We start from the raw sequence: 24,322 nt of genomic DNA on the forward strand, positions 1-24,322 counted from the left end.
AAAGAAGCTGTAGTCACCAGTCACCCATTTAAGTTTTCGGCTCCATGCCCTCCTTTCTGGCCTTCTGTTTACCTGGCAGCTGCTGTAATTACTGTATTACTGCAGTATATGGCACAAGACCGGTGAATGGCTGTAGCACTCAAGTGGAGTATACCGGAGCTTGGTTAGCAGAAGACTGGCTAGTGGGGAGCAAAGACTTAGAGCTGTGAGGGCATTTTCTAAATGGCATCACCGCGCAGTGATGGGAGCCATGATGCCAGTAATATGGTGCACTCTGCTTCTGCGGTCATGAGCCAGCTGCATATAAACGAATGCATGAATTCATACTGAAGGCATGGAGCAGGACATTATGGGGAAATGGGTGAACAGGATTTTTTTTCTATTAACTGTTGTAAGAATGAGCTTTATTTAGTGCATCAGAAAACATTTAAAAAAATCTTCACTATGGATAATTGGCTGCGGACTGAAAATGAAAAACAAAGATGGTGCTTTTCTATACTTTACTGTACACAGTTTATTTGATAAGCATGATGGCAGTTTACAGACCCAAATTATTTTCTGGGTGCTGTGTAATCAGTCTTAAAAGGTGCACTATAAAAAAAAAAAGTGTGTGTATAGATAATGTATATTATATAATACACTGTGTTCCAAATTATTATGCACAAAGAGTTTAGGAGTGATAAGGTTAGAATTTTTTTGTTTGTCATTTAAACTCATTGATGGTGATGTGTGTCAGGGCTCTTTATATCAATGAAAGCAATTGCAGATACCTGTGCAAATTAGTTTGGCAGGTGTGTCCAAATAAAGGCAAGACTACTTAAGAAGGCTGTTCCATATTATTAAGCAGCCTACATTTTTTGCCAAAATGGGAAAGAAAAAGGATGTGTCGGCTGCTGAGAAGCAACAAATTGTGGAGTATTTAGGTCAAGGCATGACTAGAATCAACATTGCCAAGACACTTCATCGTGATCATCGCACAATCAAGAAGTATGTAGCTGATTCCCAGCACACACGTGTGCGTGCTGATAAGGAAAAATTGAGGACTCTTTCCAACAGGCAATTGCATAAGGTTAAAAGAGCAGCTGCAAAAATGCCTTGTCATAGCAGCAGACAAGTTTTTAATGCTGCTGGTGCCTCCAACGTCCCCAGAACAACAAGATGCAGGGTTCTTCAGAGGTTTGCAGCTGTGCGTAAGCCATCCTGTCGACCACCTCTATCCACTGCATTCAAGCAGAAACGGCTCCAGTGGGCCAAACGATACATGAAGACTGACTTCCAAACTGTGTTGTTAACCGATGAGTGCCGTGCAACGCTCGATGGTCCAGATGGATGGAGTGGAGGATGGCTGGTTGATGGACACCCCATGAAAACACGGCTAAGGCGCCAACAAGGAGGAGGTGGAGTAATGTTTTGGGCTGGAATCATGGGGAGATTGTCGGCCCATTTATGATCCCTGAAGGGGTAAAGATGAACTCCATAATCTATGTGGAGTTTCTAAAACAACACTTCCTGCCATGGTTCAAGAGGAAGAACCGTGCTTTCCGCAGCAAGATCATTTTCATGCATGATAATGCACCGTCTCATGCTGCAAAAAAACACATCTGCATCTTTTGGCTGCTATGGGCATAAAAGAGGACAAACTTATGGTGTGGCCACTATCTTCCCCTGACCTCAACCCCATTGAGAACCTCTGGAGCATCATCAAAAGGAGTGTCTATGATGGCGGGAGGCAGTTCACATCTAAGTAACAGCTCTGGGAGGGTATTCTGTCCACATGCAAAACAATTGAAGCCGAAACCATCCAAAAACTGACAAATTCAATGGACGAGAGAGTTCACAAGCTTCTTTCGAACAAGGGGTCCTATGTGCAAATGTAACATCACCGAGAATAAAGTTTTCACTTGAAAACTGTTTGATTTCATTTTCTAATAAGCTGATAAAGCTTATAACTTCACAATTGACCATGTTTTTGTTCAAAATGAAAAAAAAAGGTTGAAAACTCTGCTGTGCATAATTTGGAACATGCATTTTGAGTGTTTATTTTTTTTAAAAAGATACTGTTTTCATAGGCAGTTTGTTCCAAAACATTGCAATTATACTAGAATAGTAGATGACTGGAAAATAACAATGACTGCAATTCAGATAGGTAATTTAGAGAAAATATGAGGAAATATTATTTGCATAATGATTTGGAACACAGTGTATATGTGTGTGTGTATCTAGAGTGAGTGTGTATATTCTTAGTATAAAGAAACCTACAAATATTATGGTTTAAGGGTATGTGCACACGCTGTAGAACCGCAGCGTTTCCGCAGCTGCGGGTCCGCATCGGTTTCCCCATGAGTTTACAGTACAATGTAAACCTATGGGAAACGAAATCCGCAGTGCACATGCTGCGGAAAAAAACGCGCGGAAACGCAGCGGTTTATATTCTGCAGCATGTCAATTCTTTCTGCAGTTTCCGCTGTGGGTTTACACCTGCTCCAATAGAAAACTGCAGGTGTAAACCCGCAGCGGAAACCACAATAGAAACCGCGATAAATCCGCAGTAAAAACCGCAGCGGAAATTTCCGCAATGGAATCCGCAGCGTGGGATCATACCCTAACCTAAATGTTCAGCCTGCTGTTTTTATTTATGCATGTCTGGATAGTTCATAGATAATTTTTTTTTTACCAATGTAAAGGAATAGATCCACATAGTGTAACACCACACAGATTTTCATTAAGAGTGGGCATATATCATACTCCTAAAGAGTGGGCATTGTCCGAACATCTCCATGGAGCCAGGTGGCTGGCGGGACAAATTCCTTGCCCCCACAAACATCCATGAGGGGTCCAAATCTTGACTACCCAAAATGTATCCATAGATTTGCAATGGTCAGTGAAGCAGATCTGTATTCTTCCAGCCGGGGCCGTGGTCCAGTAAGCTGGCATCCTGTAGAATAACAAATCTGTGTCCCTCGTGATGGAGCGATGATGTATTGACTGCTGTCCTGTAGAGTCTCTGGTTCTTTTGATGTTTGGATGGCTTGGCTGAATATATGTATGTTAGAGGCATATAACCTCTTTTTATAGTTAAATGTACTTCATCAAGCATTCACAGGTAAAAGGGAAGAATGCCGATAAGACCAACTCGCATTGTTTATGTAATCTATTTGCATAGTTTTTCCTCCTCTATTTTTCAAGTCAACAAACTGACTAGCCTGGACAGTATGTAATCAACATATCAGCAAATATCATTGTTCCATGACCCTGTATCACTAGTCATCCAGGACAAGAGCACAATATGCTAAAACAAATTGTCAATTTGCAAGTCAATATTACAGGTTTACATGAACAAAAGTCTGCTTTCTTGAACAACCTGAAAGAAACACACATATTCAAGTCAACATATAGATAAGTCTATTCTTCCTGGCTTGCTGAAAATAGACATCTTGTTAATTAAGATACAGTGCTGTGTCCCCACACTCATACTCCTAAAGAGAACATTTTTAAATGCATATCAAAGCAAAGTGATCCTCTGAGTAGTATCCCCATTCTAGTTTTTGCCTTTCGTTTCTTCCAGGGAATATTAATTATCATATTTCCTATTTTAACATTTTAATGTAGTCTGGTGTTAAGTTTTCCAATTCCCATGATATTTAGTTACCTTAATTTACATTTTAGTTTTATAAAATATTTGCAAAGAACTTAGGTGGCCAATGACTGCATTGTACAATGTTACAATAATGGTTATTATTGCGACGGATGTAGGGAGCTGGCTGTCATGGGTTTGCAGCTGTGCTCTCCAGAATATTCTAATCAACATCTTGACTATTTGGAAATACCATAGTAAAATGCTTTGTGCATTGGCATACTGTGCTAATCAAAAATCTTTACCCTTGTCATCTTCTGTACAAAGCGTCTTTCATACCAAAACCATTTTTTACTTCTCATTGATTGTCCCAGTAATCACGCAGCTCTACTACGCTCCTCCTGAGTGACTATTATAGGGAGTTTGAGCAGTGTAGCAATAATACATGTAATACATGCACACTGCTGCTGCATTCATACTATAATGGAGTTGTGGATACAGCCTTGGTGGAGAGGGCACTACTAGAATGCAAACATTGCACCACGGCTTTGGAGTCTGTAAGCCAAACCTCCGACTCCTCACTTTCCACGACTCTGACTCCTGACCCCACAGCACTGCCTCACTACTGTGCATGTGTATAAAGTGCAGCACAGATTCATCTCCCTAAAAGCCGAGATACTTAAATCAGGAACAGAATAGACATTTATAGGACATTTCATAACTTTCCCAAATTATTATGAAAACATTTACCGCACATCCGGCACTGCACTACTGAACCCACAATGTACGGTATCATGTATTTTAGGAGTCTGTCCATTTTGTACAGACTCTGACTCCTCAGCCCTGCTTTGTAGTGTGAGAAGCAGGCCCATACCATGATCCTTGTTCTACCAAATCGCAGAGTGTAGGCCATATGTTTATTAATAGTGACTGGTAATGTTAGTGACCCAGCTTACCGAGACTTTTTATAGAGCGATATATGGCAACCTTTGACCCGTTACTGTTCCAACATTACTATGCTATTTTGCAAGAAGTGAGGCCAATAAAATTGATAAACACTAACATTCTATGTGCCAGTAAAAAAAAATGTGCCTCTTAATAAATCTGGTACATTTGGGGTTGGACTAAAATCATAAAATTAATCTAATCTAAATATATTGGCCATACCCCCTTCTGATCTACCACACATTTTTTTATCCACTATTAGCAAGCCTGGTGCAAAAAGGCAAGATTTTGCACTTTTTGGGGCTCTGTTTATGCCAAAAACTAAGCGCATTAGTGGAAAAGTTGTAATGTCCAGCTCACCTGCACAAATGGTTGCAGGAATTGAAGCAAGGAAACAGTCTACGCCAAGATGTGGTTCAGCGAGGAAAATAGGAGGATTTCCATCTTCACATTGCATGTTTTTAATCTTCCTTTGTACATTAAAATTTTTTCTATACGGCTGTTTTGTATTCTGCCATCAAGTAAATAGTTTTGTACCGTTGTGAAGATGGAAATCCTCCTCTTTTCCTCGCTAAACTGATTAGTAGCTGTGGACCATCACGGTGTGAAGAATTTTGTTTGCAAACCATGACCTCAATCCCATTAAAGGTATATACACACGCCACCTGTTTTAAACTCTGGTGTACTTGAATTTTTCAAACAGAAGACACTTAAAAATACTCTGGCATGGCTTTTTTCCCCTCTAGAATCTTTTTCTTAATGTTTTCTTTCACTTCCTGAGCCGTTTTCTGTTTTTTTTATTTTTTTTTACCACCTGTGGGTTAAATAAGAAACCTTTAGTGGTTTAAACAGCAACGATGTCAAAACGCTGCAAAAAAAATCCAGATTTCTTAATTGAGTCTTTTGAGCTTTTCCATTGACTTAACGTATGTTGTAAAGTACAGAGTATTTTCCAAGCTGAGAATGCCAGAAGAATGGACATGTCACTTCCTTTAACTTGAAGCAGTTAAGACGACCAATGCACAGCAAGTTATTACATAGAAATGTTTTCTGATAGTTTGATTCCACCAAAGAAGCCATATGAAGAGGTATGTGCATATACCCGGGCAAGTTTAGGATTAATTAGAATGGTGATTGCGAGCCTGGACCTCTTGGCCTAACTGACCTCACAAATGCTTATCTGGATGAACGAGGAAAACTTCCTTCCAATAAGCTCCAGTATCTTCCAGAAATCCTCAGAAGAATGGAAGCTGTCAAGGGATGAGCTCCATATTAAAGTACATGGATGTTGAATTGAATGTCCAATAAGCTCCTAACCATGTGAGGATCAGGTGTCCATGTACTTCTTGCCATATCCTGTATGTGATTTCTTAGGCTACTTTCACACATCAGGTTTTCGCCGTCAGGGTCAATCCAGCGAATTTTGAAAAAAACAGATCCAACAAAATTTGCAGTCAGATCCGTTTTTTTCTCATAGCCTTATATTAGCATCGGATTGCGCCAGGTGGCCTAACGTTTTGTCCATTTTTCGTCAGCGAAAATTGGATTTCCGGCGTCTGGGGAAAAAACATACACAGTAACATTTTTTGTCTGCGGCGAAAAACTGGACAGCGCCGGATCCGGTGCCTTCTGGCTTTTGCTAGAATGGAAGCCTATGGGTGCCGGATCCGTCAAATGACGGAATCTGGCGATGGATTCCATTTTTTTTTTAACTGAGCATGCTCCAATTTTTGGGGGGATCCAATTAGCTGGATAAGCCAGTCGGATCCATCAAAAAAACGGATCCGTCGCATCAGTTTTTCCACAATCTGCGACGGATCCGTTTTTTTTTTTAGAATTCGCCGGATTGAGCCTGACGGCAAAAAACGGATGTGTGAAAGTAGCCTTACTGGAAATAACTATCAGAAGATGAGAATAGCCGTGACGTATGTAAAGACGATACAATTGACTACACGTCTGTTTAATAGTAGAGTTTGGTACTTAGGCAATTTTCTTGCATGATAATTATAACATAACTTAATATGAAATCAACAAAAATATAGCATGAGGTGATTCCTAGACCATTATTAAACGCGCTGTTCAGCGCTGTCCCTCCTGTGGAAGCATGACTGTCACACACAGCACTATGGAGCCATCTAATGGTGACCACGATGATCGTTTTTACTGTTGTCGTCTATACACGGGCCATTAACATGGAGGCATCGAGAAACTGAAATAAAATGAAGTGCTTTTTAGCAGCCGTAATCTTTTCACTGACCTGACTGTATGAGGTTGTGTTTATGTGGGCAAAATTGCGCTCTGTGTATGCGGTTTTGAGGGTAAAATAAATTACGATGTAATGGATCATTAAATGACCTATTGAACTAATTCCTATTATGTGCTTGCTAATACCTAATGTGTTGGCTTTCTGCAATCTGATCTGCTACGTTGCAGGGGTATTAAAGTAGTAAAGACATTATGCAGACTTGCTCTGCCCATTATCAAGACATATAGGGTATGGCAGCTACACAAAAGGGGTTTTTGGAATCAAGAAAAAAAAAAGTGACCCTGGAGTCGGGGCTGGTGTCAACACACGTGCAAGGGTCCCGGTACTTGTAAAACTTATCTCTCCCCATTCCTGCACTCCGGCGTCTAACACATCTCCTCACTGTGAGGCCGGCGTCACACTAGGCATAAGACAATACGGTCCGTTTTTTGCGGCCGTAATACACAGAAAAGTTCCCAAAATAGTGATCCGTATGTCATCCGTAGGCAGGGTGTGTCAGCGTATTTTGCGCATGGCATCCTCCGTATGTAATCCGTATGGCATCCGAACTGCGATATTTTCTCGCAGGCTTGCAAAACCGACATCTAATGGATTCATGTGCTCAAATGTTCATTAAAACATATATATATATATATACAGTATGTATATATGTGTGTGTGTGTTTATATAATAAATATATATATATATATATATATATATATATATATATATATATATATATATATATATATATATATAATGTCATTGAGACACACACACACACACACATATATATACTGTATTTATATTTAATTCAGCACGAGATATGTGAAAAGCCGGTAATTCAATTGCCGGCTTTTCATTTCTCCTTCCCAAACCCGACATGATATGAGACATGGTTTACATACAGTAAACCATCTCATATCCCTTTTTTTTTTGCATATTCCACACTACTAATGTTAGTAGTGTGTATGTGCAAAATTTGTGTGCTGTAGCTTGTAAAATAAAGGGTTAAATGGTGGAAGAAAATTGACGTGGGCTCCCGCGCAATTTTCTCCACCAGAGTGGTAAAGCCAGTGACTGAGGGCAGATATTAATAGCCTAGAGAGGGTCCATGGTTATTGGCCCCCCCTGGCTACAAACATCTGCCCCCAGCCACCCCAGAAAAGGCACATCTGGAAGATGCGCCTATTCTGGCACTTGGCCACTCTCTTCCCACTCCCGTGTAGCAGTGGGATATGGGGTAATGAAGGGTTAATGTTACCTTGCTATTGTAAGGTGACATTAAGCCAGATTAATAATGGAGGCGTCAATTATGACACCTATCCATTATTAATCCAATAGTACGAAATTGTTAATAAACCACACACACATTTTTTAAAAGTATTTTAATGAAATAAAGACACAGGTTGTTGTAATATTTTATTATACTGGTAATCCACCTGATGACCCTCGTCCTGTAACAAAGGAAAAATAAAAACTCAACAATATCTCATACCTTCCGTCGCTCAGGTTAAGTCCCACTAAGTAAATCCATCTGAAGGGGTTAAATCATTTTACAGCCAGGAGCTCTGTTAAAGCAGTGCTCGTGGCTAGGGTTGAGCGAGTTTTGCTTTTTTAGGATCGAGTCGGGTTTCGTGAAACCCGACTGTCTCGAAAGTCGGATCGTGTGAAATCGGCCGATTATTGTGAAAAGTCGGGGGGCCGACCGAAATACGAAACCCAATGCAAGTCAATGGGGATTGATTTTTTTTTATTTTTTTTATTTTTTTTTTTTTCTCTCTCTCTCTCTCTCTCTCTCCTCTCTCTCCTCCGTCCCTGCAAAATTTGTATTTCACTGTGGGAATCGCTATATCCCAAACGTTAAGATGGCGCTTTTACCCCTTGTGACGCCGCACAAAGCGAGCCGGAACCCATGTCATCACGCTGCACACACTCCTTCATTGGCTGAAAAAAATGGCGGGGAAAGCGTCATATGAAACGCGACTTTGGCGTGAAAATCGCCGACCGTGTGGCCGATCCCACGCTGGGGTCGGGTTTCACGAAACCCGACTTTGCCAAAAGTCGGCGACTTTTGAAAATGACCGATCCGTTTCGCTCAACCCTACTCGTGGCTGTAAAACCCCCGGGAATGAATGGATTGCAGGGGAATGACCTGTAGTTACCTTGAGTTGCGGTGAGGCGCCCTCTGCTGGATGTCCTCATGAACTGGAGCCTGGTAAAAGTTCCCACGCTCGAGTTCATATGAGGACATCCAGCAGAGGGCGCCTCACCGCGACTCAAGGTAACTACAGGTCACCCTGCTTTCCATTCATTCCACGGGGTTTTTACAGGCACGAGCACTGCTTTAGCACAGCTCCTGGCTGTAAAATGATTTAACCCCTTCAGATGGATTTACTTCGTGGGACTTGCCCTGAGCGACGGAAGGTATGAAATATTGTTGTTTTTTTATTTTTCCTTTGTTACAGAACGAGGGTCTTCAGGTGGATTACCAGTATAATAAAATATTACAACAACCTGTGTCTTTATTTCATTAAAATACTTGTAAATAATGTGTGTGTGTTTTATTAACCATTTCGTACTATTTGATTAATAATGGATAGGTGTCATAATTGACGCCTCTCCATTATCAATGTGGCTTAATGTCACCTTACAATAGCAAGGTGACATTAACCCTTCATTACCCCATATCCCACCGCTACACGGGAATGGGAAGAGAGAGGCCAAGTGCCAGAATAGGCGCATCTTCCAGATGTGCCTTTTCTGGGGTGGCTGGGGGCAGATGTTTTTAGCCGGGGGGGGGGGGGGGGGGTGCAATAACCATGTACCCTCTCTAGGCTATTAATATCTGCCCTCAGTCACTGGCTTTACCACTCTGGCGGAGAAAATTGCGCGGGAGCCCACGCCAATTTTTTCCGCCATTTAACCCTTTATTTTACAAGCTACAGCGCCCAAATTTTGCACATACACACTACTAACATTAGTAGTGTAGAATATGCAAAAAAAAAAGGGATATGAGATGGTTTACCGTATGTAAACCATGTCTCATATCATGTCGGGTTTGTGAAGGAGAAATGAAAAGCCGGCAATTGAATTACCGGCTTTTCTCTATAACACTTGTGCGTATTTCTCCCAAGTCACACTGCTGGTCCGTGTGTAATCCGTATTTTTCTCGCCACCATAGACTTTCATTGGCGATTTTTTTTGCGCAATACGGTGACAAACGCAGCATGCTGCGATTTTGTACGGCCGTAGAAGACCGTATAATACGGATCCGTAAAATACGGCTGACAGGAGCTGGGACATAGACAATCATTGGGCCGTGTGTTATGCGTATTTTACGGATGTATTTTCTGCGCTCATACGTCCATAAAACTCGCTAGTGTGACGCCGGCCTGACAGTCACAATGCAGAGAGCGGGGAGATGGTGACGCTGAGGAGTCTGGAGCAGAGCAGTGGCCAGCGAAGAGATGTGAGTATTTCAGGGGGGGTTTCGCATTATTTGGGCACAATATATATTGGAGCAATATATGGAGCCCATCATAACTGGAGCAATATATGGGTCGATCATAACTGCAGCATTATATGGGGCCCATTATATATGGAGCAATATATTGGGCCCATTATATACTGTATGAAGCATTATATGGGGCCCACTATATATGGAGCAATATATGGGGCCCATCATATACAGTATGGAGCATTATATGGGGCCCATTATATATAGCAATATATCGGGCCCATTATATATAGCAATATATCGGGTCCTTGTACTGTATTGAGCATTATATGGGGCCTATTATATATGGAGCATTATATGGGGCCCATCATATACTGTATGGAGCAATATATGAGGCTCTTTATGTATGGAGCATTATATGGGGTCCATTATATATGGAGCAATATATCGGGCCCATCATATACTGTATGGAGAATTAAATGGCGTCCATTATACTGTATGGATGAGAATTATATGGGGCCCTTTATATGCTGTATGGCACAATATATGAGGCTCATTATTCTGTATGGAGCACTATGTGGTGCCCATAATACTGTACAGAGCAATATATGGTGCTCATTCTGTATGGAGCACTATGTGGTGCCCATATTACTGTATGGAGGACTATACTGTCCAGTTTCTGATCTATTGTAGAATGTACAATAGATGACACTCGTGTAATGTAAGAAGTGAAATCTTTGGCATTGTACTATACCTATATTTTTCTGCCGTATCTATGCATCATGAATCGTGGTATGTGTTAAAAGGGCGCACTGAGACTCTTCTGCCCGGGGCCCATGAACGCCTAGAGCCGGCCCTGCCTGGACAACCAATTATTGGCTTCATTGGACACATGCAATACCAACTAGCATCAGAAGTGAGGCAATGATTGGCTGCGGCCGTCTTCTATAGTCCATCCTCACTTAAAGATATTGAGCGAAAAAACAGCCAAAACCACCAAAGACTCAGCGCTATAGCAGTGAAGAGTTTGGGGGAGAAGTTGTGTATTGGAATGTCTCATGATGTTCAATGTCTAAAACTTGTGTGTAACCTCTATATGTCAATATAACCTTAACCCCTTAGTGACGGAGCCAAATGTTTGAAATCTGACCAGTGTCACTTTATGTGGTAATAACTCTGGAATGCTTCAACAAATCCCAGTGATTTCGAGAGTGTTTTTTTCCTGACACATTATACTTTATGATATTGGTAAATTTAGGTCGATATGTTTTGTGTTTGTTGATAAAAAAAAAAATATCAAAATTTGAGAAACATGTTAAAAAATTAGCAATTTTCAAACTTTTAATGATTATCCCTTTAATTCAGATAATCATACCACACAAGACATTTATAAATAACATTTCCCACATGTCGGCTTTACATCAGCACTATTTGTAAAATGTTCTATTATTTTGTTAGCATTTTAGGAGGTTTAAAAATGTAGCAGTAATAATTCATTTTTTCAAGGAAAGTTACAATTTTTTTTTTTTTTTAGGGAGCTAATCCATGTTTGAAGTGCCTTTAGGGGTCCCATATATTGGGAAACACACCCAAATTATACCATTTTAAAAATCGCACGCCCTGACATATTGAAAACTGCTGTCAGGTAGTTTATTAACCCTTCAGGTGCTTTTCAGGAATTAATGCAAGGTGGCATGACAGAAATGAAAATATGTATTTTTACCACCTAAATGCCTCTAACTTCTGAACAGAATATTACAGCCGTCATACTCTAAGGCCGCTATTTGGTCGTGACTTGCCATGGCAAACATCAGGACCACAAAATCATGATCTGAGGGCACCAATTGGGATGAAGAGGAAGCCCCCACACTCTGTTAACCATTTATAATGATGTAGTCACTATTGACAGCAGCATCTGAGGGGTTAAACAAATTTGGACAGTGCAAACACTGATCGTGGCTGATGCAGCAAGGTGTCAGCTATAGTGCACAACCGACAGCTCCTGGATTGTCACCTGTATGGGGAGGCTATTCTCTTATATCTCAGGTCAGTTAAAAGACGTATTGGCTGTCATTAAGGGGTTAAACGGTATATCCAGGACTTAAAAAAAAAAAAAAAAAAGCATGTAGTTGCTGAGTAAAACTACCTGCCTGTTATACCAGACACAGGTCATTAACTGCTCCTGCAAAAGATTCAACTTCTCCCAGTCTACACAGCAGCAATTTCTCACATTGTTGACAGGGGGGACTACTGGAGTCATGATGATTGTCAGCCAGTTCCCCCAATTAGGTAGTGGCGAGCTTGCTATCAGTCAGCATGACACCACTAGTCCTGACCTTTCAACAGGAAAGCAAACTGCCGCTCTGTTGACATGATGTCAGCGGAAGACTATGACTGCTCTGTGACAGCAGAGAACGGCGCCAGGCACAACACACAGATAAAAGTAGCAATGCCTGTTAGTGCTTAGTCACATTTGTTTTGGTTTTTAAAGCCCTGGATATCCCCTTTAAAGAGGTTCTTGAACTATTTGTTTCTGTTAGAAGGGTTTTTGTTAATGAGCAGATCTCAGGTTATCACACTGCAACTGTGGAGAAATTCCCCTGAAGTGCCATCATAGGTGAAATGAAGCATCACACAAGGCTTTTGAAATCGGTTGGATGACACTGGGTCCTTCAGAGCCAGGCTGTGACAATGAGGTTCCTGAATGGGGGACTCTCTCATCTTGCAATATCCTTACATTTAAATTACTTTTTTCTTTTTGTATGAAAACTTTTTATAATTGTAATAATTTCTAATCATTTATCAATACTTAATTAACTATTTTATCTTCCTAGATTTCCAGGAGCCCTATGCTGTGGTTGTGCTTTTAGAACAAGATTTAGTAGTTATAGACCTTGCACAAAATGGGTAAGATTTTATTTACTTCCACCATTGGCCTTTACCTGTAGATGCCACCTATTGCGTGGACATGAATGTGTGGCCATGTAATCAATTTCATAGATGCCTAAAATCGATCATAGTGATATGCAGTTTCTATTGACAGATGACAACAGTATATTGGAACTTGCCATATTGTTTTCTAGAAATAAAAAACTGAACTTCATGTTTAGTACATGGCATTAATGAAGTCATGACAGAAACTACAGTGACAATTTAGACTTGCAGGAGGGCGCTGTGACAATAGTGATGCGTAGCTCTCCATGCATGTGTTGTGACGGTCACACAGCCGTGACACATTCAGCTGCAGCGCCGGGCACCTGATTATCGGAGCACTCCAAGTATCCGGGTTCCCACTGCAGCTTCTTCGGAAAGTGCTATAGCTTGCCGAATAAGGAGGGAGCTGAAGATATTTGCTCATGTCTAATTGTTACTTAGGGTCCATACAGTCGGTGAAATACAATCATGGCAGAAAGTGTTAGCACCCTTGAAATTGTTTCAGAAAATGAAGTATTTCTCCCAAAAAATTATTACAATTACACGTTTTGTTATACACCTGTTTATTTCCTTTGTGTGTATTGGAACAGCACATAATTTCACATACACACCCAAAAATGGGATGGAAAAAATTGTTGGCACCCTCAACTTAATATTTGGTTGCACACCCTTTTGGAATAAGTAGCTGCAATCAATTGCTTCCCATAACTACCAACAAGCTTCTTACACTACTCAACTGGAATTTTGGACCACTCTTCTTTTGCAAACTGCTCCAGGTTTCTAATCTTTGAAGGGTGCCTCCTCCCAATTTTAAGATCTCTCCACAGGTTTTCTATGGAATATAGATCTGGACTGATTGCTGGCGACTTCAGAACTCACCAGCGCTTTGTTTCCATCCATTTCTGGGTGCTTCCTGCAGTATGTTTGGGGTCATTGTCCTGCTGGAAACCCATGAGCTAGGACACAAACCCAGATTTCTAACACTGGATAACACATTGCAACCCAAAATTACCTTTGGTAATATTCAAATTTCATGATGCCTTGCACACAGTCAAGGCACACAGTGCCAGAAGCAGCAAAACAACACCAAAACATATTTAAACTTCCTCCATATTTGACTGTAGGTACTATGTTCTTTTCTTTGTAGGCCTCATTCCGTTTTTTGTAAACAGAATGATGCTCTTTACCAAAAAGCTCCATCTTGGTCTCCTCTGTCCACAAGGCGCCTTCTCAGAAGGATTTTGGCTTACTCAATATCTAGCGTTTTTATATCTGTATTTCCTGCCATAGCATTTAATTTCATTCAAATGTTGACAGGTAGTTCGTGCTGTCACTGATGCACCCTGAGCATCCAGTACAACTTGAATTTTTTGGGGAACTTGATTGGGACTGCGTATCCACCAGCCGGGCTATCCTCCGTTTCAACCTTTCATCGATTTTCCTCTTCCGTCCACATCCAGGCAGATTAGCTACATTGCCATGGGCTGTAAACTTCTTGATTATGTTGCGCACCCTGGACATCAAGATCTCTGGAGTTGAACTTGTAACCTTGACATTGGTGATATTTTTCAACAATTTTGCTTCTCTTCTCTGTTCTCCATGCTTAGTGTGACACAATGCAAAGGCTGAGTCAACTTCTCCCCTTTTTATTTGGTTTAAGGTGTGATTTCATATTCCCCATAACTGTTACTTACCACAGCTAAGTTTGAACTGGCATCACATGCTTGAAAAAAAGTTGTTTACCCACATTTTTGGAAAGGTGGCAACAATTTTTTCCAGCCCATGTTTGGGGTTTTGTGTGAAGTGGTGTCCAATTTGCCTCTTTTTCACTGTTTTTGTGTTGTTTCAAAACACACAGGAAATAAACATGTGTATAACAAAACATGTAATTGCAATAATTTTTAGGGAGAAATACTAAATTTTCTGGAACAATTTAAAAGGTCGCAACATTTTCGGTCACGGCTGTAAGTATTGAACAGATCACCAATTTTCCAAGTAAATATATTTCTGAAGGTGCTGTTGAAATGACATGCTCACTACATGTCTGTTACAACTTATCCAATCCACACTGGAAAAGAAATCAAACCATAGAGGGCCATAAATTAAGTTGTGTAATAATGAGAAATGACACAGGGAAAAGGTATTGAACACAAGAAGAAAAAGAGGTGCAAAAAGCCATGGAAAGTCATGACACCAGCTGAAATCTATCGATGGTTAGAAAACAATCCTGTCACTTAGTGGAAAATATCATCTTGTTCGACTGATGGACTATAAAAAAGGTGTCTCATTACCAAGATGCCACACACGAAAAATCTCATGATGGGTAAAACCAGTGAGCTATGTCAAGACCTTTCCAACCTTATTGTTACAAAACATACTGATGGCATTGGTTGCAGAAAAATGTCTAAACTACTGAAGGTTCCAGTGATCACTGTTGGGGCATAATCCAAAAGTGGAAATAGCATAATTTTACCATAAACCAGCGACGACCAGGTGCTCCATGAAAGATTTCAGACAGAGTGAAATGAATTATCAGAAGAGTTGTCCTAGAGCCAAGGTCTTTCTGTGGAGAGCTTCAGAAAGACTTGGAATCAGCAGGTACAATTGTTTCAAAGAGAACAATAAGTAATACACTTAACCTCCATGACCTGTATGTGCGCTCGCCATGAAAGACTTCTTTGCTGAACGAAAAGCATGTTCAAGCACGTTTAGCTTTTGCTCAATGACATTTAGACAAGCTTGTGAAATACTGGTATAACATAGTCTGGTGTTATGATCCCTAGTGGCTGAGGATCACAAATAGATCAGCAAGTGATTAAACTAAGGACGAGCTCTAGGGAGATGGTAACTGGACTGATCGCAAATCTGAACCTATCCAAAACAACTAGAGGTAGCCGATGAACGTGCCTAAAAAATTCCTAGACGTCTCGAGCCAGCCTGAGGAACTAGCTACCCCTAAAGAGAAAGAAAGACCTCGCTTGCCTCCAGAGAAATAATCCCCAAAGATATAGAAGCCCCCAACAAATATTGACGGTGAAGTAAGAAGAAGGCACATACATAGGGATGAAATCAGATTCAGCAAAAGAGGCCCACTAGTACTAGAAAGCAGAAAATAGAGCAGGGGTCTATGCGATCAATAAAAAACCCTTACAAAATATCCATCCTGAGATTTCAAGAACCCACACACCAACTAACGGTGTGTGGGGAGAAACTCAGCCCACTATAGCAACCAGCAAGCGAAGGAATTACATTTTAGCAAGCTGGAACAGAAAACATGATAAAGACTGCTGATCAAAAAATGAGCAAACAAAACTTAGCTTATCCTGGATGGACTGGGAGCAAGGTAGTCAGAAGGAATCTGAGTAGCACTGATTACATAGACAGCCGGCAACAAGTGGAAGTAAAACAGAGCTATATAGGAACCTCCCAGAGGATAACGAACCAGCTGATAGCCAGAGACCAGCAGGATAACAGGCAAAGCCACCAGGGGGAGCCCAAAGCAAAAGTCACACCATACCACCAGTGACCAAAAGAGGGAGCCTGAACACAGAGTTCACAACAGTACCCCCCCCCTTGAGGAGGGGTCACCGAACCCTCATGAAAACCACCAGGGCGATCAGGATGAGCCACATGGAAGGCATGAACCAAATCGGCTGCATGAACATCAGAGGCGACAACCCAAGAATTATCCTCCTGACCATAGCCCTTCCATTTAACCAAATACTGGAGCCTCCGTCTAGAAATACGAGAATCCAAGATCTTCTCCACCACGTATTCCAATTCTCCCTCAACCAGCACCGGGGCAGGAGGCTCAACCGGAGGAACCACAGGCACCACATACCTCCGCAACAACGAGCGATGGAACACATTATGAATAGCAAATGATGCTGGGAGGTCCAGACGAAATGACACAGGGCCAAGGACTTCCAGAATCTTATAAGGACCGATGAACCGAGGCTTGAACTTAGGAGAGGAGACCTTCATAGGAACGAAGCGAGAAGACAACCACACCAAGTCCCCAACGCAAAGTCGGGGACCCACACAGCGACGGCGGTTGGCAAAGAGCTGAGCCTTCTCTTGAGACAGCTTCAAATTGTCCACCACATGATTCCAAATCTGATACAACCTATCAACCACAACATCCACTCCAGGACAGTCAGAAGGCTCCACCTGACCCGAGGAAAAACGAGGATGAAACCCCGAATTACAAAAGAAAGGAGAAACCAAAGTAGCAGAACTAGCCCGATTATTAAGGGCAAACTCTGCCAACGGCAAAAAAGTAACCCAGTCGTCCTGATCAGCAGAAACAAAACATCTTAAATAAGTCTCCAAGGTCTGATTAGTTCGCTCGGTTTGGCCATTCGTCTGAGGATGGAAGGCCGACGAAAAAGACAAATCAATGCCCAATTTAGCACAAAAGGTCCGCCAAAATCTAGACACAAACTGGGATCCTCTGTCAGAAACAATGTTCTCAGGAATCCCGTGCAAACGAACCACATTTTGAAAAAACAGTGGAACCAACTCTGAGGAGGAAGGCAACTTAGGCAAGGGCACCAAATGGACCATCTTAGAAAAACGATCACACACCACCCAGATGACAGACATTCTCTGAGAGACAGGGAGATCTGAAATAAAATCCATGGAAATGTGCGTCCAAGGCCTCTTCGGGACAGGCAAAGGTAACAGCAAACCACTGGCTCGAGAACAGCAAGGCTTAGCCCGAGCACAAATTCCACAAGACTGCACAAAGGAACGCACATCCCGCGACAAGGAAGGCCACCAAAAAGACCTGGCCACCAAGTCTCTGGTACCAAATATTCCAGGATGGCCCGCCAACACCGAAGAATGAACCTCGGAGATGACTCTGTTGGTCCATCTATCCGGGACAAACAGTCTCTCCGGTGGACAGCGATCAGGTCTATCCGCCTGAAACTCTTGCAGCACACGTCGCAAATCTGGTGAGATGGCAGACAAAATCACCCCTTCTCTAAGAATACCAGCCGGCTCTGAATCTCCAGGAGAGTCAGGCACAAAACTCCTAGAAAGAGCATCAGCCTTCACATTCTTCGAACCAGGCAGGTACGAAACCACGAAATCAAAACGAGAGAAAAACAACGACCAACGAGCCTGTCTGGGATTCAGCCGCTTGGCCGACTCGAGATAAATCAAATTCTTGTGGTCAGTCAAGACCACCACACGATGCTTAGCTCCCTCGAGCCAATGTCCCCACTCCTCAAATGCCCACTTCATAGCCAACAACTCCCGATTACCGACATCATAATTCCGCTCGGCAGGCGAAAACTTTCTTGAAAAGAAAGCACATGGCTTCATCACAGAGTTATCGGAGCTTCTCTGCGACAAAACAAACCCTGCTCCAATCTCGGAAGCATCAACCTCCACCTGGAAGGGAAGTGAGACATCTGGCTGACATAAGACCGGAGCCGAAGAAAACCGGCGCTTCAGCTCCCGAAAGGCCTCCACAGCCGCAGAGGACCAATTAGTCACATCAGAACCTTTCTTGGTCAAATCCGTCAAAGGCTTAACAACACCAGAAAAATTAGCTATGAAGCGACGGTAAAAATTAGCAAAACCCAAGAACTTCTGAAGACTCTTAACCGATGTAAGCTGCGTCCAGTCATGAATAGCCTGAACCTTGACTGGGTCCATCTCAATAGTAGAAGGAGAAAAAATGAAACCCAAAAAAGAAATCTTCTGGACTCCAAAAAGACATTTTGAGCCCTTCACAAATAAAGCATTGTCACGCAGGACCTGAAAGACCATCCTGACCTGCTTAACATGAGACTCCCAATCATCCGAAAAAACCAGAATATCATCCAGATACACAATCATAAACTTATCCAGATATTCACGGAAGATGTCGTGTATAAAGGACTGAAAGACTGAAGGAGCATTAGAAAGTCCAAAAGGCATCACCAGGTACTCAAAATGGCCTTCAGGCGTATTAAATGCAGTTTTCCATTCATCACCCTGTTTTATACGCACAAGGTTATACGCACCACGAAGATCTATCTTGGTGAACCAACTAGACCCCCTAATGCGAGCAAACAAATCAGTTAACAATGGGAAAGGATACTGAAATTTGACCGTGATTCTATTCAAAAGGCGATAATCAATACAAGGTCTCAGGGAACCATCCTTCTTAGCCACAAAAAAGAATCCCGCACCAAGAGGGGAAGAGGACGGGCGAATATGTCCCTTCTCCAAAGACTCCTTTATATAACTCCGCATGGCAGCATGCTCCGGCACAGATAAATTGAAAAGTCGTCCCTTAGGAAACTTACTACCAGGAATCAAATTTATAGCACAATCACAGTCCCTATGAGGAGGTAGAGAATTGAGTTTGGGCTCCTCAAATACATCCTGGTAGTCTGACAAAAACGTAGGGACTTCAGAAGGAGTGGACGAAGCAATTGACACCACAGGAGTGTCACCATGAATTCCCTGACAACCCCAACTTGACACAGACATAGCTTTCCAATCCAGGACTGGATTATGAGTCTGCAACGATGGTAGACCCAACACGACAACATCATGCAAATTATGCAATACAAGAAAGCGAATCACCTCCTGATGAACAGGAGTCATGCACATGGTCACTTGTGTCCAGTACTGAGGTCTATTCGTAGCCAATGGCGTAGAGTCAATTCCCCTTAGTGGAATAGGGAATTTTAAAGGCTCCAAATCAAAACCACAGCGCCTGGCAAATGACCAATCCATCAGACTCAAGGCAGCACCTGAATCTACAAAGGCATTAACCAGGTAAGATTACAGGGAACAAATCAAGGTAACAGACAAAATGAACTTAGGCTGTAAAGTACCAATGGTGACAGATTTATCAACCTTTTTTTTGCGCTTAGAGCATGCTGAGATAACATGAGCTGAGTCACCACAGTAAAAGCACAACCCATTTTGCCGTCTATAATTTTGCCGTTCACTTCTGGTCAGAATTCTGTCACATTGCATAGATTCAGGTGTCTGTTCAGAAGACACCGCCAAATGGTGCACAGGTTTGCGCTCCCGCAACCGCCGATCAATCTGAATGGCCAGAGTCATTGACTCATTCAGACCTGCAGGCGTAGGGAACCCCACCATGACATTCTTAATGGCTTCAGAAAGACCTTCTCTGAAATTTGCAGCCAGGGCACACTCATTCCACTGAGTAAGCACCGACCATTTCCGAAATTTCTGGCAGTACACCTCTGCTTCATCTTGCCCCTGCGAGAGGGCCAATAACGCTTTTTCAGCCTGGTTCTCAAGATTAGGTTCCTCATAGAGCAATCCAAGGGCCAGAAAAAACGCATCCACACTGAGCAATGCAGGATCCCCTGGCGCCAATGCGAAGGCCCAATCTTGAGGGTCGCCACGCAAAAAGGAAATAATAATCCTAACTTGCTGAACGGCATCACCAGAGGAACGGGGTTTCAAAGAAAGAAACAATTTGCAATTGTTCTTAAAATTCAGGAACCTAGATCTATCTCCAGAAAACAACTCCGGAATAGGTATCCTAGGCTCAGACATAGGACTGTGAACAACAAAATCCTGAATACTCTGAACTCTAGCAGCAAGATGATCCAGACTGGAAGCCAAGCTCTGGACATCCATGTCAGCAGCTGAACTCAGAGCCACACCAAGATTAAGAGGAGGAGAGAAGCTAGCACAGCAGCTAGACACACGGCAACAATAAGAAAAAAAAATAAATTCTCAAGGCTTCTTTTCTCCTGCTTCTGCCATGCAATTAACACTTTGCGGGCCGGCTGTACTGTTATGATCCCTAGTGGCTGAGGATCACAAATAGATCAGCAAGTGATTAAACTAAGGACGAGCTCTAGGGAGATGGTAACTGGACTGATCGCAAATCTGAACCTATCCAAAACAACTAGAGGTAGCCGGTGAACGTGCCTAAAAAATTCCTAGACGTCTCGAGCCAGCCTGAGGAACTAGCTACCCCTAAAGAGAAAGAAAGACCTCGCTTGCCTCCAGAGAAATAATCCCCAAAGATATAGAAGCCCCCAACAAATATTAACGGTGAAGTAAGAAGAAGGCACATACGTAGGGATGAAATCAGATTCAGCAAAAGAGGCCCACTAGTACTAGAAAGCAGAAAATAGAGCAGGGGTCTATGCGATCAATAAAAAACCCTTACAAAATATCCATCCTGAGATTTCAAGAACCCACACACCAACTAACGGTGTGTGGGGAGAAACTCAGCCCACTATAGCAACCAGCAAGCGAAGGAATTACATTTTAGCAAGCTGGAACAGAAAACATGATAAACACTGCTGATCAAAAAATGAGCAAACAAAACTTAGCTTATCCTGGATGGACTGGGAGCAAGGTAGTCAGAAGGAATCTGAGTAGCACTGATTACATAGACAGCCGGCAACAAGTGGAAGTAAAACAGAGCTATATAGAAACCTCCCAGAGGATAACGAACCAGCTGATAGCCAGAGACCAGCAGGATAACAGGCAAAGCCACCAGGGGGAGCCCAAAACAAAAGTCACACCATACCACCAGTGACCACAAGAGGGAGCCTGAACACAGAGTTCACAACAGTCTGGTCAGGAGTAGTGTTGAGCATTCCGATACCGCAAGTATCGGGTATCGGCCGATATTTGCTGTATCGGAATTCCGATACCGAGATCCGATACTTTTGTGGTATCGGGTATCGGTATCGAAACAACATTAATGTAAAAATGTGTAAAAGAAAGAATTAAAATAAAAAATATTGCTATACTCACCTCTCCGACGCAGCCTGCACCTTACCGAGGGAAGCGGCAGCGTTCTTTGTTTAAAATTCGCGCATTTTAAAATGCGCGCGTGTCCAGCCTCCCGGCTTGTGATTGGTTGACCGCGAAGCAACCAATCACAAGCCGGGACGTCACGGGAGGTTGGACAAGCGCGCATTTTAAAATGCGCGCGTGTCCAGCCCTCCCGGCTTGTGATTGGTTGACCGCGAAGCAACCAATCACAAGCCGGGACGTAATTTTAAAATCCTGAAGGACCTGAAATTACGTCACGGCTTGCTGTGATTGGTTGCGTCGCCCATGTGACTGCGACGCAACCAATCACAACGCCGGAACGTAATTTTAAAATCCTGAAGGACCTGAAATTACGTCACGGCTTGCTGTGATTGGTTGCGTCCCGGCCACATGGGCGGCACGCGACCAATCACAAGCCGGGACTTCACGTAAAGGAAAGAAAAGCGCGAATTTTAAACAAAGAACGCTGCCGCTTCCCTCGGTAAGGTGCAGGCTGCGTCGGAGAGGTGAGTTTATCAATATTTTTTATTTTAATTCTTTCTTTTACACATTAATATGGTTCCCAGGGCCTGAAGGAGAGTTTCTTCTCCTTCAGACCCTGGGAACCATCAGGGATACCGTCCGATACATGAGTCCCATTGACTTGTATTGGTATCGGTATCGGATTGGATCCGATACTTTGCCGGTATCGGCCGATACTTTCCGATACCGATACTTTCAAGTATCGGACGGTATCGCTCAACACTAGTCAGGAGACAAAATTGAACTCTTGAGATGCCATAATACTGACCATGTTTGGAGGCCAAAAAGCACTGCATGTCACCACAAAAACACCATGCCATCAGTTTGGAGGTGGGAACATCATGGTGTGGGACTGTTTACAGCATATAGGACTGGCAAACTAAATATAGTTGAAGGATTTCTGAATGAACAAATGTACCAAGATATTCTTAATAAAAATCTCTTGCAATCTACCGAGATGATGAAGCAAGGATGGACAGCTCAGCAAGTCAATGATCCGAAAAAAGATTGCTCTCTGTAGAAAAAAACAAAATAATAATCTTGTAGTTATACCTTTTTAATGGCTAACAAATAAAATAAACCATGTTACAAAGCAAGAACAATCTTTTTTTCAACTGGCTAACATGGTACCAAACCTTTTTTTTTTTTTTTTTTTTTTGTTTGTTTGTTTTTTAATGATCCAAAACACACAGCCAAGGAAAAACTCAATTGGTTTCAGAGAAAGCAAATAGAGCTGGAGGTATGGCCCAGCCAATCACATGACCTTATACGATAGAAAACTTATGGAAGGAACTACAGTTCAGAGTTCATAGGAGCTCAATTAACCATCGGGATTTAAATTGTGTGGAATAATGGGCCAAAATCACACCTGAGCAATGGGTGCGACTAGTTTCTCCATACAGGAGGCTTCTTGAAGCTGTCATCATCACCATCAAAGGCTTTTTATATAAAGTATTACGGTAAATACATTTCAACAAGTGTGTTCAATACTTTTTCTTTGTGTCATTTCTCATTGTTACACACAACTTAATTGATGGACATCTATGGTTTGCTTTCTTTGCCTTTGTGGATTGGATGGGTTGTTACCGAGATCTGGTGAGAATTTCATATCAATAGCGCCTTTCTAAATATATTTCCTTAGAAAATTGGTTAAGTGATCAATACTTATTTCACCCAATGTGTGTTAGTGACAGTTCTCAGTGGGAAATGATAATCTCTAACCATGTCAGCCATTTTCATACTTTTTTACATTTGTTCATTTTAGGGAAAAGTAGCTGCACAGATGAACAATAATTTCTTACTATGGCATTTAAGTGTGGCATGTACAACAAGAAAACAATAAATATGTCAGGAGTTTTGTTAAGAATACGGTATATTGATCTTTCATAGCAGAGGCTGGCCTGTGATGAGCTTCCATTCTGATTTCCTGAAACACAAGTTGGTTGTCAGCAATGGGAGAATTAGAATAGAAAACACTGATAAAAAGATTATTGCGATTTGTTTGGGTGGTGCTCAGCTGTGATATGTTACGAACTGTAATTTTTCTTTTGGCAGCTATCCGATATTTGAAAACCCTTATCCTCTAAGCATACACGAGTCTCCGGTCACTTGCTGTGAGTATTTTGCGGACTGTCCTGAGGACCTTATCCCAGCACTTTATTTTGTTGGCAACAGGCAAAAGCGACAAGGTTACAGTAAAAAGGTGAGTACTGTTGACACTCGTATATGTACGGATATTTTCTTCTTTCATCTGGCTTATAAGTTTGATCTTGTTTTATTTCAGGAATGGCCCATCAGTGGTGGTAACTGGGGTGTTGGCACTCAAAGTTACCCAGAGATAATAATCACAGGGTAAGTCAGT

General features: G+C 42.1%; 1 protein-coding gene across 6 annotated transcripts in view; it reads left to right on the top strand.

Annotated features, from left to right (window-relative positions):
* STXBP5 (syntaxin binding protein 5) overlaps window positions 1–24,322 on the top strand; it is a 533,536-nt gene that overhangs the window by 373,408 nt on the left and 135,806 nt on the right. For all 6 annotated transcript variants that reach the window (XM_077283080.1, XM_077283076.1, XM_077283078.1 and 3 more), the window contains exons 11-13: window positions 13,059–13,131; window positions 24,016–24,163; window positions 24,245–24,312. In XM_077283080.1, coding sequence (XP_077139195.1) covers window positions 13,059–13,131; window positions 24,016–24,163; window positions 24,245–24,312 — 289 coding nt within the window. The remainder of the gene's footprint in view (window positions 1–13,058; window positions 13,132–24,015; window positions 24,164–24,244; window positions 24,313–24,322) is intronic.

This window comes from Ranitomeya variabilis, chromosome 2 (genome assembly GCF_051348905.1).
Source record: "Ranitomeya variabilis isolate aRanVar5 chromosome 2, aRanVar5.hap1, whole genome shotgun sequence".
In the NCBI taxonomy this organism is placed as follows: domain Eukaryota; kingdom Metazoa; phylum Chordata; class Amphibia; order Anura; family Dendrobatidae; genus Ranitomeya; species Ranitomeya variabilis.